Source organism: Amphiura filiformis, chromosome 13 (genome assembly GCF_039555335.1).
Source record: "Amphiura filiformis chromosome 13, Afil_fr2py, whole genome shotgun sequence".
Classification (NCBI taxonomy): domain Eukaryota; kingdom Metazoa; phylum Echinodermata; class Ophiuroidea; order Amphilepidida; family Amphiuridae; genus Amphiura; species Amphiura filiformis.
Genome location: NC_092640.1, coordinates 26,454,727 through 26,470,362, shown reverse-complemented (window position 1 = coordinate 26,470,362; position 15,636 = coordinate 26,454,727). Strand labels below are relative to the sequence as shown.

At 40.3% G+C, this 15,636-nt stretch overlaps 1 protein-coding gene across 2 annotated transcripts in view; it reads left to right on the top strand.

Moving 5' to 3' along the window:
- LOC140168169 (band 3 anion transport protein-like) overlaps window positions 1-15,636 on the top strand; it is a 93,699-nt gene that overhangs the window by 52,447 nt on the left and 25,616 nt on the right. For both annotated transcript variants that reach the window (XM_072191498.1, XM_072191499.1), the window contains 3 exons: window positions 11,571-11,765; window positions 12,183-12,506; window positions 14,917-15,006. In XM_072191498.1, the coding sequence (XP_072047599.1) occupies window positions 11,571-11,765; window positions 12,183-12,506; window positions 14,917-15,006 (609 nt within the window). The remainder of the gene's footprint in view (window positions 1-11,570; window positions 11,766-12,182; window positions 12,507-14,916; window positions 15,007-15,636) is intronic.

Below are 15,636 nucleotides of genomic sequence, written 5' to 3'. Positions count from 1 at the left end.
CCCATATGCCACTATCCCTCCAACAACGGCAACCGCTCCTCCAACAAGAACTGAGCCTGACAACCAGTTTGACACGGTTGATTTTTCTGAAGGTGTACGCGACGCTTTACGTCTATGGTGGACGGGTTCTCCCGTGTTGTTTCCGCTGCTTCATAGGCTTTTAATTTTGCTAATTTTTCTTTGTTTTTAGGGCTAATGCCTTTCCAGCAGCAACCCTCTTCGGATCTTTGACTTTTGCTTGACTCACTTTTGCTATAACTTTTGTCGGCTTTGCAGATGTTGTTGTTACTGTTGACATTTCCACCTTGGATAGTGGTTTGGTTTCTTGATCACTCATCTTTTATTATTAAAAAAATTTAAGCACTATCTGAGCACCATCTAAGCACTATCTGAGCACTATCTAAGCAATTTTGCTCAGATATTTAAGCACTATCTAAGCACTATCTAAGCACCATCTAAGCAAATTTGCTCAGATATCTGAGCACCATCTGAGCAAGTGCTATAAATAAAAAAATCAAGAGGTTCTCTTGATTTTTTTAGTTTTTAGGAGTTGGGGAGTCGTCCGTTGTACACTCCGTTTCTGGAGGAAGGTCAACTTTTTTAATACTGTTGCTAGTTAACAGAATAGCTTCCAACGGAGCTAGCATATGTTCAAAACTATGATACAATCCACTGGTCCATTTGTTTAAAGCTAAATCGATAAAGGGTCCTTCGTTCAGAGACTCTCCCAAAGCATCGCGATCGGTAATTACAAAATTTTTTGGAAGTAAAAGTCCAATCAAATTTATATAAGTGGTGATAAGGTACTTTTTCATCGATTTGGTCACTATCCCACCCATGTGAGCCTCGTATCTGCCGTAGAGTCTCGTCAGACTCTTTTGATCAAGCCTATCAATCTCAGCGGAGGTTATATTTTTTCCCAAATACTCTTTGCTTTTTCCTGTCTCTACTACACCGATCAACTGTTCCCGTAGTTGTTCCGTTTTGGTAAAGTCCGTGTTTACAGGTTCCTCCTGTGTAGTTGTACAGTCTACCTTAGGCAGAATATCTGCCGTAGACAAAACACCCATATTCATCGCCTCGTTAACTATATCTTCAACTTCAGTCATGATTTTCTTTATTTGATTATAAAATTCATGTTAACGAGCTTTTTTTAATCTGTACTCAAATCCTCTGGGTGGACATAAAAAAGATTTAATTTTGAATATTGATTTTTTCTAGTTTTTTATTTAATGCCTCCTCTTTTCTTTGGGAACTACTTTGTTCTCTTTCATGATGGTGGTAAAATCATCTTCATCTTTACAATAGAAGGTGGACAGCCATTTGATCTGTCTTCTAATAGTTTTGGGAACTGCCACGTAAGCTTGAGTAAGCATCCAAAGAGAGCAGTTGTCGTGTCTGCCAGAACAAGCGAGTTTTGTTAAAACGCTTCTTTTTTTGTCGATTCCTTCTTCGGTTATGCTATCGTCGATCAAAAACAGAACCTGGGAGTCATCCATTTTTCCGACAATTTCCCAAAATACCTTGATCGATAATTGAAATTGATCGTCTTTGTCAGGAAACCATTCTTCCGGATCGATCATAAATACTTGGTAAGGTTTTTTTATTATCCACCGCCTACCTCGGTAAGTCGAATTATTAACCCAGTTCGGACAGATAATCACTATGTAAGCAAAAAATCCACGATATTCGTTTTCTAATAGATTTAAAACATGCTCGGTTTTGCCGGACATGGTTTCGCCGAGATTATCGCCGAGTGCGCGTGTTTTGGAAACATCTTTTATTTTTTAGTATTTTACGCTCTGCAATCTTCCGGCTTCGATATTTACCTCGCATCCTGTATGAAGTACACGTAAGCGCTCAACGCCCTGCAGCCTCGGCTTCTTTTTCGATCTCGATCTGAATACTCTGACTAGCTCCTTCAATTTTCCTACCAGATCCATACAACGGTCATCATCCGTGGTTCTCATGTCCAACCAAAGACCATACTTGGTTGTGAGATAATCTGGTAAAATCACATCGCCAATTCCGCTTCTTTGATTATGTGTGGGGCGGTTCTGAATTTTCCATCCGCAAAGTGCTTTTGAATTTCTTCAAAATGGTGGTGAGGTAACATTCCGCCGCATACAGCTGGTTTGGGTTCCCGCTAGAGTGGCTGTGACTTTTTTGATTTTTGGGTTGTATAATTTCTCGGAATCTCGAGCATAATCGGCTCCTCCATCCGCTGGGATCTACTGAAAAGAATCAAAATGCCTTTCATGGACTTTTGCTCGTGGTGCCAGGACAATATTCCAGACGGTGTTTGATTTGTCCAGCGACTCCTTGCTGTGTCTGATAACTCTATCATACAAAACCACGCTTTTTCCATCGTACATGTTTTTGATCATCATCGCCGCTCTTGTGAGCTTACCACATCAAACTCCAGGTGAATGTTAGAAATGGAGTAACTGGCAGCTGTGTCTGTGAAACTATCACTTTCCCATAGTTGTTAAAAGTTAGTTCGTAAGAGAGTCTGTCTTTTAACTTTCGAACTGGAAAAATGGGTTGTGGGAACTCAGCATTTCAAAGTCCAACGGGATGCAGAACATGTTGCCATAATTCTTGTCCACAGCAATATCCTTGGCGTCGGCACCTTTGTCACCGGCATCTATTCTGTGCTTACGCCCTGCTCCAGATTGAATACCCTGATAGACGGCATTTGATCGCTCCTTGGTTGTTTTCCAAAGAGCTTGATAGCACAGGAAAACGTCAGCATCGTTCAGGGTGTATATGCTCTGTCCTTCCAATTTGACCTCAATTTTGACACTATCGCTCTTCCAAGATTATTTACGATTGTTCGATTAACATCTTGGTTTCCACCAGCCGCAGAATTCAAATCAACATTGAATGAAAGTCTGCTAGTTCCAGGGACTATGACATCATTTTTTCCAAGGTCTGGGAACCTCACTGTAAGGATTCCACCCTGATCGATAGTACTTGGAACGTGTGTGTTTTTGAATGCTGCGTCGAATACCATTGATTCCTCGTGCATTACGAAGTTGTCGGTATGGGTCCAATTTGTATCCGATTCAGTTGCCATCTTTCTTTTATTATTACAAAGTTCATTCAGAAAAAGCGTAAAATAAAAAGAAAGATCAAAATGCCAGTAGTTGAACCAGTAACAGATTTGGATATGGTGGAGCTTGGAGATGAGTTGTTTGATTCCACGGTTGGTGATACAACGGGGGCAGTTGGTGGTCAGACGCAGGAAGAGAGTAATTTTGGAGGTGGACAGATAAAAACAAAGGTTGAGGTGTACTCCCAGAGACGTAGAGGAAGCGTTGAATGGGAAAGTAATGACCTCACTCACGATACTATCGATGATGTGGAAAGTTTAACTCAACGACTTAATGCTCTTCGCGGTGATAGAATTCGCTCTGGAATTCCAGAACCTCCAAAAGAGTTTCTAAAAATACAAAAAGATATTAATGTAAAACTTTCCGTACCTTGGAAAGAGTATGTAAAAAAAAAATTAAAACTAAGATTTGAACTCAATAAAAATAATGTTGAGAAAATAGGAGACACATTTCGGAAGGGTACAAAATGGTCAATTGAGGACGATACTATTTTTATTGAATATAAGGATAAAAAAACCAGATTGACTCATAAAGGAAAGCCGCAAAAATTTCTAAGTATTGATTATATTAAAGAAAAATATGGTGTAGGAGGTAGTACATTTGTAAGAGAAACCCTAGGTGTAAAGGATTTCATTAGCACTACTAAAAAAACGCAACAACTAGCCAAACAGGTTGAAAGTAGTACCAGTCAAGCAATCAATACCCCCACTGGACCTTCCGCCCAGGGTGGAGCACGTAACGGTACTAGAGCACGTAGAAATCCGTTTGCAAATTCGATTCAACAATCAGTCCAACAATCAGATGAATTGGCTGAACAGCTGGTGGATGATCCCATTGCAAACCAAGAGGAAGTCAAGAATTTTTTGGATGCTCAAGGACAACTAAAAAAGCTGTCCGACGTTTACAAGCATCTTGTCAAAAGAAGGGATGAAAAAGTCACCAAACTAAAAAACTTGAAATCCAAAGGTGGTCGTTCAGTTAGTTTTAATCCCAATGATCCGGAAGGAGAACCTCTATTACCCGTAAGCGAAGAAGACGCTGAAAGAGCTAGAGAACTGGAAACAGAAATTGAGGATTTTGACAAAGCTATTGCTGACCAAGACGCCAAGGTCAGAAATTCGCTTCAACGTTTGCGAGATTCTATCGAAAATTTCATCGATAGCGATGGCTCTTTGCGTGATCAAGTTAGCACGTTATTTCGACGAGAGGGGGTTACTATTGTATCAATCATAACCGCAATTGGTATGACAATTGCTACCGTTGTTGAGGGAATACTCTTAGCAACCAAATCAGCAATTTCAGCCGTCACTCCTGCACCTAAGCCTGTGCCTCCAAAACCAAAGCCTCCAGGACCAGACCCGGGTCCAGGACCAAAGCCACCAGAGCCTCCAAAGCCAAAAACGTGGACCAATTGGATTAAGGATCAGCTCAAGAAAATAGCCAATCTCCTTTTGAAACTTGGAGACAAAGCCCTGATAGCGCTTCCGGGAGTCATCGGAGCCGTGGTGAATTTCTGTCTGAAAGCAGCGGGAAGCGTCGCCGGATTTTTAGCCGATCATCTGTGGATCTTTGCTCTCGCAGTTGGAGGAATTTTGTACAAAACTGTAACAGAGGCATACAAGAAAAATAAAAAGTAATACGACGAAAAAAAAAAATAACCCTTAGCATTTATTTTTGCTAAGGATTATTTTTTTACTTAAGCCACCAAATTTTATTTTTTTTACTTAAGCCACCAAATTTTTGCCGATACAAGTCATCCACACAAACGTGAATGCTAGTTCAACTCTCATATTGTGAGCGGCTTTCTCTCTCTCTATCAGTTTCTCCCTTTCACTTGCTTCTTCGGCTGGTGGGACATCCATCTTTTATTTTAACAAAAATATACGATGGCTGATCCAATAACGGCTGCTCCCAAAATTAAAAAAAGTTTTTTCTCATCATGCATTAGTGGGAAGTCTTCAGTTAAGAGCGGATTTTCAACCTCCTCTACCATAAGTGAACTTTCAACCCCTTCAGCCAAAGATGGGCTTTTAACCGTTTCAAACAACTGACTCTCCTCAGGAGCACTGTCTCCAACATTCGGTCGAGAGTCGGTGTTTACGCCTGAGTTTAGCCCTATCTGCATGTCATCCGTGGCGATTTGGATAAAATTGTTGTATCCGTTCACGGATCCCACGAGGATTTCCATGTTGCTCGGGAGCAAGTAAAGTCCGTGACCCACGACAAAATCCAGTTTGCTTTGAGCGTACTGAAGAGTTCTCTGGTATCTGTCGATCGAGTCCGGAAGATCCACGACCGAGTTGATCGCATCCTCGACGCTTGCTAGAAATTGTTTCTGAGCGTCGAACGCCTTGCCGGAGCCCAAGATGTCGGATCTGGCTTGAGCTTGGGATCCGAGAATTGCCCACGTGTAAGTCCTGACGGAGTCGTTGATTCTCGAAACTCCCGCACGCAGTGAAACCTCGTTCCAAGTGTCTGCTACGAAACTTCCGATAGCAGCCATGGCATCTCCTTTTCTGATACTTTTGTCGGTTATAGCCGGATCGTGATCGAACAGCTGTTCAATGTATAGAATCTTCTCAGTCTGATTGTCCACACCTCCGAAGCTGTCCGCGTCAAAGTGAACTTTCCAGTCCATCGACTGACTGTAGTTTCCTCCGTTGGTAAGCTTCGACCATTTTTTGGTGGTCACAAATTTCCAGTCGTAAAATTGTTTGTTGAAGAAGTAACTACCCATTCCGTTGGAAAGATCGAACTTTTGTCTCCAGTTAGCTCTCGCGGACACTCCGAATTCGTTGCAAATTCTTTCGTAAGCGTGGGTGTCGATCCCGTTGTTCAGAGGATTGAAGGATTCCTCCGAGGGTAGTGGACAGGACATTTCCGACAGAATTCTTCTGATCTGATAATATGCGTGAAATCTGAACACGGATCGAATCATCGGATCTTTGTGACTGAGAAGTTCTTTGGACACCCCGCATCCTGACGTGGCGCACCAGACCGCGAAGTTCAGCTGGTTTTGCCAGAATTGCATCTGGTTGGAGAGCCAGTCATCGTACACGGTTTTGTCCGTGACTCTCGGAAGTTTGTAATTTTGCCACAAACTGGGAAATCTTACGTAAAATGTTCCTTTTTTGCTGACTTGAATTTCTTGATTTACGAGACTGAAACCGTGCGTCGGTTCGAATACTCCTCCGGTTCTCATTTTATTGAAAGATAAAAGAAAAATGTTTGTCACAATTACCGCACCGCAAAGGAAAACCTTATCGCCCGTTGCAAAGTATAGACAATAACGGCGAGAACTTAAAAATTGGAATCAAAAGAATCTCGGTCGAGTAGGTTGGTTCAACGTCGAAGAAGAACTCGAATGGAGGTACACTCAAGGAGGGCAGGGACCTGAAGAAGCGATAAAAATAAGCCCGGGGCTGTATAATTTTAACACGCTCGCAAAAGAATTCACGAGCCAGATCGACGGTTTCGAATTCAAACTCGACAAACGCGATGGAAAACTCAACATGAGAATTCACGAGCAGTATCAGATTTGGTTTCGGACCGCGCTCGAGAAATGTTCGGATTGACGACGGGGTGGCTAGCAGATGGTGAATACACGGGAGATCGGGCGATAGAATTTTTACCTCAAAGAATTCTCGTGTACCTAAATCAGCTGTCAACCACGGGTAATCTCGTAGACAACGACGACGTTCTGCAGGGAGGTCGAGTTCTTGGGTCTATCGATCTCACAAACGCCGCGTTCGGGAAATACTTCGTTTCGACCTATGAAAAGCCGAGTTTCAAAAAACTGCAAAACGGAGACATCCACGAGCTCGACTTCAACTTCAAAGTAGAATGGAAAAATTCTTCGAGAAAGCTCGATAATCACGATCAACCGCTGGATTTGGAATTGGAAATCCAATAAAATAAAAGAGAGAATGTCTATCTGGGGACCAACGATCGAAACGGAATCGACGTCAATAGCTGGCGAAGATGTAGATCTTTCCGCGTACGTCAAAAAAACTGGAGCGCGAATGACCGGAAGGATTAACATGGGAGGGAAAAAAATAACTGGGTTGATGAATCCAACCGAGCCGCAAGATGCAGCTACTATGGGTTCCGTGACCAGCCTACCTCATGGTTAAACGACAAAAGTTTCGAAGGATGGCGACTCGATGACCGGCGAACTCGCTATGAGCGGCAATAGAGTTACGGGTCTCGGATCTCCCACCGACAGCAAGGACGCTGTGTCGAAAGAGTGCGTAGACCGAGAAATTGGACACGAGCACGATACCAGCTTGCATGTTTTGGGGAGATTCATGGTATGGATGAACGAAGACGGAACGCACTATGTTTCCATCCGAGCCAAAAAAACATCGACTTGGAGAGAGACAAGTTGATCGAAATTAAAAACGGAATGAACAACACTTTCAACGCTAGGCCTATGCAAATTGGCATCACTGCTGGGTTTATGAATTTGCCAATCCCGGAAAAGATTTGACCCCATGCGACTCACTAGACCTTTAGAAATTTTCTTCAACAACCCACATTTTATTGCTCAGCCTTGGAACCTCTTTTTTCGGTAAAATCGAGTGAACCCGCCAACGCCCCAGCTTAACGCTTGTTCTTTGACGCTTCAGTCTAATCAGAATTTCTTCATGTACCTAAATATTACTTGGACCGACGACTCGATATCGCTCAAAGTGCTAAATAACGCGCTGCAAACCCTCTTTTCCACATCCGCTCAAACGGACACTACGATTATGCATCATGTCTCGATCGAGTACGTTGAAAATAAGCTTTGCTTTTGGATCAACGGGTTTCAGCAGATGTCTACAGAACTCAAGCCCTGGTAAGTCTCCTTGGAATCAACATGAATTTTGAGCAACTGGGAATACTTAGCTTCTACGAAAAAAATTTAACCAAGCAAGAAATCATACAGCATTTCGTTGAAAACCACGGTTTAAACTTTACGGATGATGAAGTTCTAATTGACTAATTAAATAAAAGGATGAAAAACCTACAGCACCGCAAATATACCCTGATCTTCCACAGGAGAGGATCAGGAGTTCAATTTCGACTAAGTAAGATATCCGAAATCCATGACTCCCTCGAAAAGGAAGTTGACCAAAGAGATCAACTAAGGAGAAAATACAAAACAGTTTGGAATGTGTTTTACAACACGGCTCAAGTAGCAGGACTCAATGTCGCAGTTGGAAGCGGAACGGGAGCTGTCGGAACTCTAGCCACGGGTGTTGGAGTTGTAAAGCATTCCTCTCGGAGGAATAGCAATTTTGGAGGTGTTCTTAGTGGAGCATGCGTGGCTCTCGGAAAAGCAACGATGAAGAAGGTCGAGAAGCACGAAAGCGTCAAAAGAACCGCAGAGTCCAGTTTGAACACGGTGAATGATCTGGTGTCTAGAGCTCTTGAAGATGGGGTTGTGAGCAATGAGGATTTCCATCACATTCTGCAGGAAATGGAAAACTACCGAGGTCACAAGGCTGGAATCAAGCACAGAACCAGAGCGGATTTAATTGAACTTACGGCTGATAGAGAACGTGAAATTCGTACAGAGGCAGAACAGGCTGGATTGGAAAGAGGAAAAAAAAGCTTTGGAGAGTCTCCGAAGTACATTGAATCAGTGAAAATAAAAAATTAGAAATCAAATTTGTTTTGTATAAATAAAAAAAAATGGGCGATTTTCCAATTTTAACGGATTCCAACTTGGTTAAGAACTTGAAAGCGTACGGAGAGCATCGAAAAGAAATGTGGGATAATAAAGGAAAACCATACGGCGCCTGGAGGTGGTACTACAACGAGGAAAAAACAAAAATAAAGGCTGAGTTGAGTTTGTTGGCAATCATCCTCATGGATGACAGTTTTTACTTAAACGGATTTATAGAAACATGCTACTGCGATGTACCTAAAAAATGGTGGGAATCTTGGGAAATGATGGACTCTGTGAGTGTTGGATACCTTGCATTTGTAGCAACCTACGGCGTTACATCCTTTATAAAATGGAAGTGGTAAACTATGGTAAAAAAACTTTTTGTGGATTTTTTTTCAAATAAAATGGATCTTCCGGATCTAACGGATGTTAACTGGGTTGAGAACTTGAAAGCGTACGGAGAGTATCGAAAAGAAATGTGGGATGATAAAGAAAACCATGCGGCGCTTTGGAGATGGTACTATGACGAGGAAAAAACAAAATGAAGGCTAAATGGTGTTTGATGACAATTATCCCAATGATATGACATGTTGGTACAAAAACGGATTAGTAAAAGCTGAAGGTAGATACAAAGACGGTGCACCTAGAGAACCGTGGGAATTTTGTGCTGGACGGGATCCTTTGGTTGCTGGATACTTTGCATTTGTAGTAACCTACTTGATTACAACCATTTTAAACTGGGTGTGGTAAACTACAACAAAAAACCTCTTGTGATTAATAATCACAAGAGGTTTTTTTATTTGCACGACCTACTCATTCTGTCTCTTTAGCATTGTTGTAGGCTTTTAAAATTTCTGTCATGCGTTTGGCTTCCATCCCGATTCTTCTCTCGGGAGAATCCAAAAGAGCGCTCGTAAGAATCCAAAATGCTACGATCATCTTTTATTTGAATAAAAGATGACAGATTCGATTTATTTTGAGCTCGCTGATGATGAAATATTCCAAAAACTGGAAGACTCGTCCAAAGGAGATTTTTATATGTGGAATGGTACTAGTCTCGAAACCTGTTTGTTGCTGTCAGCGGTTACAACGGAAACAAAGTAAGAATTCAGGCAATCAACCTTTTGATGTGTTACATTAAGTGGTATAAGGATAGATACAGGATGAGATTGTGTTTAAGACCACCTTGGATTTTTCCTGAAAGGACAGAGGAGTTCGAGGTTTTGAAAAAGACTCTTGAGTTTGTTACGAATGAACCACCGATTGAAAAAAAAGATATGACTATGTTAAAAAATTATCAAGACAAATTTGGTCTTGTGGATAATTTTTGTGAAATAATATATTAAAAGTAAAAATCAAAATTTTTGATTTTGATGAAGAGGTTAAAAAATGTAGGGATTTTTTCCCTGCATTTTTTTTGGATAAGTTGAAATGCAGGGGAAATTTTTCCGTGTAATTTGGATTGGGGTGAATTAAAAATACAAGGATGTTTTTCTGTGTAATCCTGTGTTGTTATTTTTTTCTGTGTAATCCTGTGTAAATTGTTTTTCTGTGTAATCCTGTGTAAATTGTTTTTCTGTGTAATCCTGTGTAAATTGTTTTTCTGTGTAATCCTGTGTAAATTGTTTTTCTGTGTAATCCTGTGTAAATTGTTTTTCTGTGTAATCCTGTGTAAATTGTTTTTCTGTGTAATCCTGTGTAAATTGTTTTTCTGTGTAATCCTGTGTAAATTATTTTTCTGTGTAATCCTGTGTAAATTGTTTTTCTGTGTAATCCTGTGTAAATTGTTTTTCTGTGTAATCCTGTGTAAATTGTTTTTCTGTGTAATCCTGTGTAAATTGTTTTTCTGTGTAATCCTGTGTAAATTGTTTTTCTGTGTAATCCTGTGTAAATTATTTTTCTGTGTAATCCTGTGTTGTTATTTTTGAACAATTTACAGGGAAGAATACATGGAAGCTTAGGGTAAAATTTTATAGGGGAGATACAGGGTATTAAAAGTTTTGTGTGTATTTTTTGTGTTAAGAGTTTTTTTTTGATTTTACAGGAAAAATGACAAAACTGTCCTCGCTCACCCCTTTTTATACTACTTGCTGATTCCAAATATGGTTATGAAAATTTAAATTTCTGAAATTTTTGAATTAAAAAAAAAATTGAAACTTGTCGTCTGCCGTCGATACCCGCGTGAAGAGAGTTAAGCAACTCTATACCATTTGCTTTTATTATCTGTTCCAGCTTTGATGACACCTCTGTCATTTTCGAAAAGGTCTTAGACAAGGTTGTAGCTAGAATATCTATAGTGCTTGGTGGCAATTGATGAAAATCTTGCATATTTAGCAATTTGTTATCAAAAATTATCAAATTCTTGTCTAATTCAACAAAATTGTGCAATTTTGGTGGGCTGCAATGCTAATGCTACAAGGGGGTTATCTTCACCATCTGTTCATGTTTGATAGTGAAATAATGTGGGGGTAGAGCATTAAAACTGCATGGACAAAACCACCTTGCATTTATACATGGACACAACAACCTTCTTTGTCATTTATCTCGAAATGCACTCAATAAGACTTAACTCCCTTTTAGAACTAGCATCCAGAATTGTAAAAGAAGTTGTAAAAACTGTGCAGTACACAACCATTTATTTCTCCACAGTTTTGCAAGAGTAGTGGCATCAAGTACCTTCCATTTCAGTTTTGAAATATATCTTTATGACCAGAGAAATAACATAGTGAGATCTGTAACAACATAGGAGCATTGTGAGTTTTAACCTCTGCAATACACACCCATTTATTTCTCCACAGTTTTGCAAGAGTAGTGGTATCGAATACCTTCCATTTCGGTTTTGGGTTGGTCTATGGATGTTTATCATAGCAACCATATGTGTTGCAGCAGAAGGCAGTGTGTTAGTCAGGTTCTTCACCAGGTTCACGGAGGAAGTGTTTGCCTTTCTTATCTCACTCATCTTCATCTATGAAGTGTTTAATAAACTTACCCAGGTATGTACTTTTTAGATATTTTTAAACCATAATGTACAATCTTTTAAAATGAGTTTGGTTAATTTTTTCATTTAAACCTGTTATTGTATGATATATTATAATTTGATGGCAGGTTTGAGACTATATATCTTGATATTGTGTTCATAGCATAGCATCAAATGTTGAGAATCTATATGGGTAAATGAACCATGCAGGTGCTCCATCCATTGATTATGGTCAACTTTATGGTGCACAATTTGGTGCAATATTTTTCTTGTTTAGGGCTATTTTTGCTGGTAGGTGTTATTCATTTAAGGGGTGTCTTAAAAAAGATTATGTCAGCCATGTGTACACTATAATGCTTGAGTGGCGCCTCTACCTATAATGTATTGTGTGGTGATGATTACCTAAATTTGTTGTGCATTGTTGTTTTTACAGATCTATTTAACCCATCCGCTCATTGTAGACTACTGTGAAGACCCGGACATGCAAAAAGCCTTCAATGAAAACGCCACTGCATACTACCAAACCGCCATCACAGAAGAATATACAGTAACAGGGGGCGCCACGTCAGTGCCAATAACTACCATGTTTCTCAACAACTCGTTCGTAACAAATGATACAGAGGCATGCATTCATAAAAAGCCGCCGCCTACTCATCAACCAAATACGGCTCTGTTGTCAACCATTTTAATGCTGGGTACATTTCTGCTGGCTTATATGTTGAAGATCTTTAGGAACAGTAAATTTCTTGGAAAACATGTAAGTAGTTATCATGTGTCAATGACTGCTAGAAATGTTTCATTTTATTTTATTCATGGTATTCAAATAGCTGGCAGGCAGCATAGGCTGGAAAACACAAGCTTTTCAAAATACAATTTACACATCAAATAATTACCATTGATCCATGTTGTTTATGCAGGTTTAACACTTCCGTGGGCCGTGTAACTGAATTTTGGGCTATCGAACGTTACCTACTTCTAATGCCTACATTTGCTGTTTCTGTCCCCTCTGTGTATCGTCTTGTCTGTATTTTGCTTGTTTCCCCACATCAAGTTGGTGTACTTCGCTCTTTTTCTTTCCATACACTCAACAATTTACTTAAAAACAAAACGAAAAACAGAGATATAAGTAAAGGAGTTAAATACCAGCAGAAGCATAGGATTACACTAACTTTCCAAATTGAGCTTATGGAGTGGTGGAATTCTGAAACATGTTTGTTTTACAGAAGGGTTCAGGAAATATGTTGCTGTGACGGAGGTTGTACTTGATATAGATCTCTGCTCTGGAAGTAGGTGGCGGTGTCCTTCAGAGTTGAGGACCTGTTGGCCAAACTTAACGACTATAGATCTTCCCTACGGTTGGCAAGACTGTTGATGTTAAGCTCACGAAGAGCAGACTCGTAGTCCTGATGGTCATTGCCAAGGATGATTTTGCAAGTGCGTTTTTTAATCCTTTCGATCTGGTGGCTTTGGTTTTTACTAGTAAGCACTGGATGCCAGACTGCACAAGCATATTGTAAAATGGGTTGTATATAGGTCTGAAAAATAGCCAGCATATCCTCAACTGGAGCAGCATGTTTGCGAAGAGCATAGAGCATGAATAAACGTCTACTAGCACGAGATATCATGTTTTTACCTTGTAGTATGTCCCATCCTAGATTATTTTGAATTTCCGAACCAAGCAACTTCATATGATGACAGCCTGAAGGACCTCACCACCTATTAATAGAAAGTTGTGGGAGTTGGACAGGTTTTTTCAAAAATGTACATGCAAAACATGACATTTGGCCAGTTTCGGAAGCATATTGTTGACACTATAATCATCTAGATGGTGTTGAAGCTTTTGGTGCTTTGATTTTGTTTTAGCTTCAGTGTTAGTGACCTCTGCCAAGCCAAGATCATCAACAAATGTCCATTGATCAGAAGTAGTTGCGGCATCATCATTAGCCATCACAGTAAATATACCGGGCCCTAACTTTGTTCTCAGGGGAGCGCCACATTTGATGGTTTTAAGGCTAGAAAGCTGACCTCTTTATTGAACGCACTGCATACTGTTTGCCAAAAAACTATATACTTATACTCCTCTCGGACGTCATTTGATATTTGATGTTATATAGCTCTCATTGAAAGAAGTTCTTCTCTTGAGTATACCATAGTACTATAGTATTACGTTGATCTCGATACTCAAGGCCAGTACTGATTGTTACATAATTGACAATCGCATGATGGTGTGTAATACGTATTGGTGTAATGGTGGAAGTAGGCCTATACACATACTATTAGTATACAAGGCCAGTACTGATTGTTACATAATTGACAATCGCATGATGGTGTGTAATACGTATTGGTGTAATGGTGGAAGTAGGCCTATACACATACAATGAGTCATTAGCATTACTCACGTTAGAAATGTTCAAGTCAAATTTCCCGGCTTTTCGAGTCAAATCATTTTGCAAATATGTTATCCCTGTACGGGCAACACCTGTCAACAGGTGTTAGATGAACAAACAGATGACCAAGGCAAACAGTCCGGTCAAAAACTGGACAAATTCGCAAGACATTTTGGCCGCCGATGTTACCTCAGTGCCGTATCAATAGTGTTTTGTATCAATTGTGCCCTTTTCGGATGTTTTTGTTCTAATTTGTTCTAATTCCATTCCTGGTAAACCTTGAGGCATATTTTGTGGACTGCAGCACATATCCGTAAACTTCCCAAGTTAAAAATCAAGCCTTTATGCAAACCAGATTTTTCCCTGTGTTGAACGGAGTACTGCCATATTGGACATTTTCCCTTTATAGAGTGAAATGTATAAAAAGTTGTTTCTTCACTAGTGCCCTGTGGGACAAGATTTTTCCCACCCTGACCCTGGCATTCCTGAATAACCAACGTGTGTCATTTTGTAATGATTATTTTGATATGCTAATATTTTCATTATTTTTTTGCTGATCCCGACCTAGACCGGAAGAAAGAACCTCGGTTCATATCAACTCTGTGAGAACTCATCCAACCCTGCCCAACCCGTTGCTATATTCCTTGATCTGACCCGGCCCGTAAAATTTGAAATGTTTTTAATCCAATCTCATATCAGTACAGATTTTCGAATTGCCCCGCAGAGCACTATTTTCCACAACGGCTCATCTATGTGAAATGTTGTTTATCTTTATTACAGGCTCGCAAAACTTTGGGTGACTTTGGTATACCCATTGCTATATTTGTCATGGTGCTATTAGATATTGCTATAACTACTGTGTATACTCAGGTAAGTGTTCTACACCCCACCCACAGATACACCTCACCCCCCACACACACCCCACCCACACCCACGCAAAACTTTGGGTGACTTTGGTATACCCATTGCTATATTTGTCATGGTTTGCTATAACTACTGTGTATACTCAGGTAAGTATCCTATACCCCATCCACACACACACACACCCAGGGCTGGATTTACAATTGGGCCAGATGGGCCTGGGCCTAGGGCCCCCAAATTCCCCTATGCATCTTTCTATTAGCCCCCAAAACACCATATTTTTGGTCAAAATAGGGTAAAATTGCAAACTTATGAGCGCGAAAGTACACACTGATCCTAAATATACAATGTAGCAAAATTCACTTTAATTTTAGGCTAAAATAGTCTGAAATTGAACTTTTTTTGTGTGCTTTGCACGCAAATGTCCTAGTAACATAATATAATTGATTGCGTGTCCCCTCTATAATTTTAATGTATCCGCCACAGGTGTCAATCTTATACATAAACAACTTGGCCACTTCAGTGAACATGCTTTCTTCAAGCTGAGGAGGCCTTTTGGCCTGGCCCAGAGCCCCCAAAAAGGTAAATCCGGCCCTGCACATACCCCCTCCCACACAAACACACCCCTACTTGTAGTAA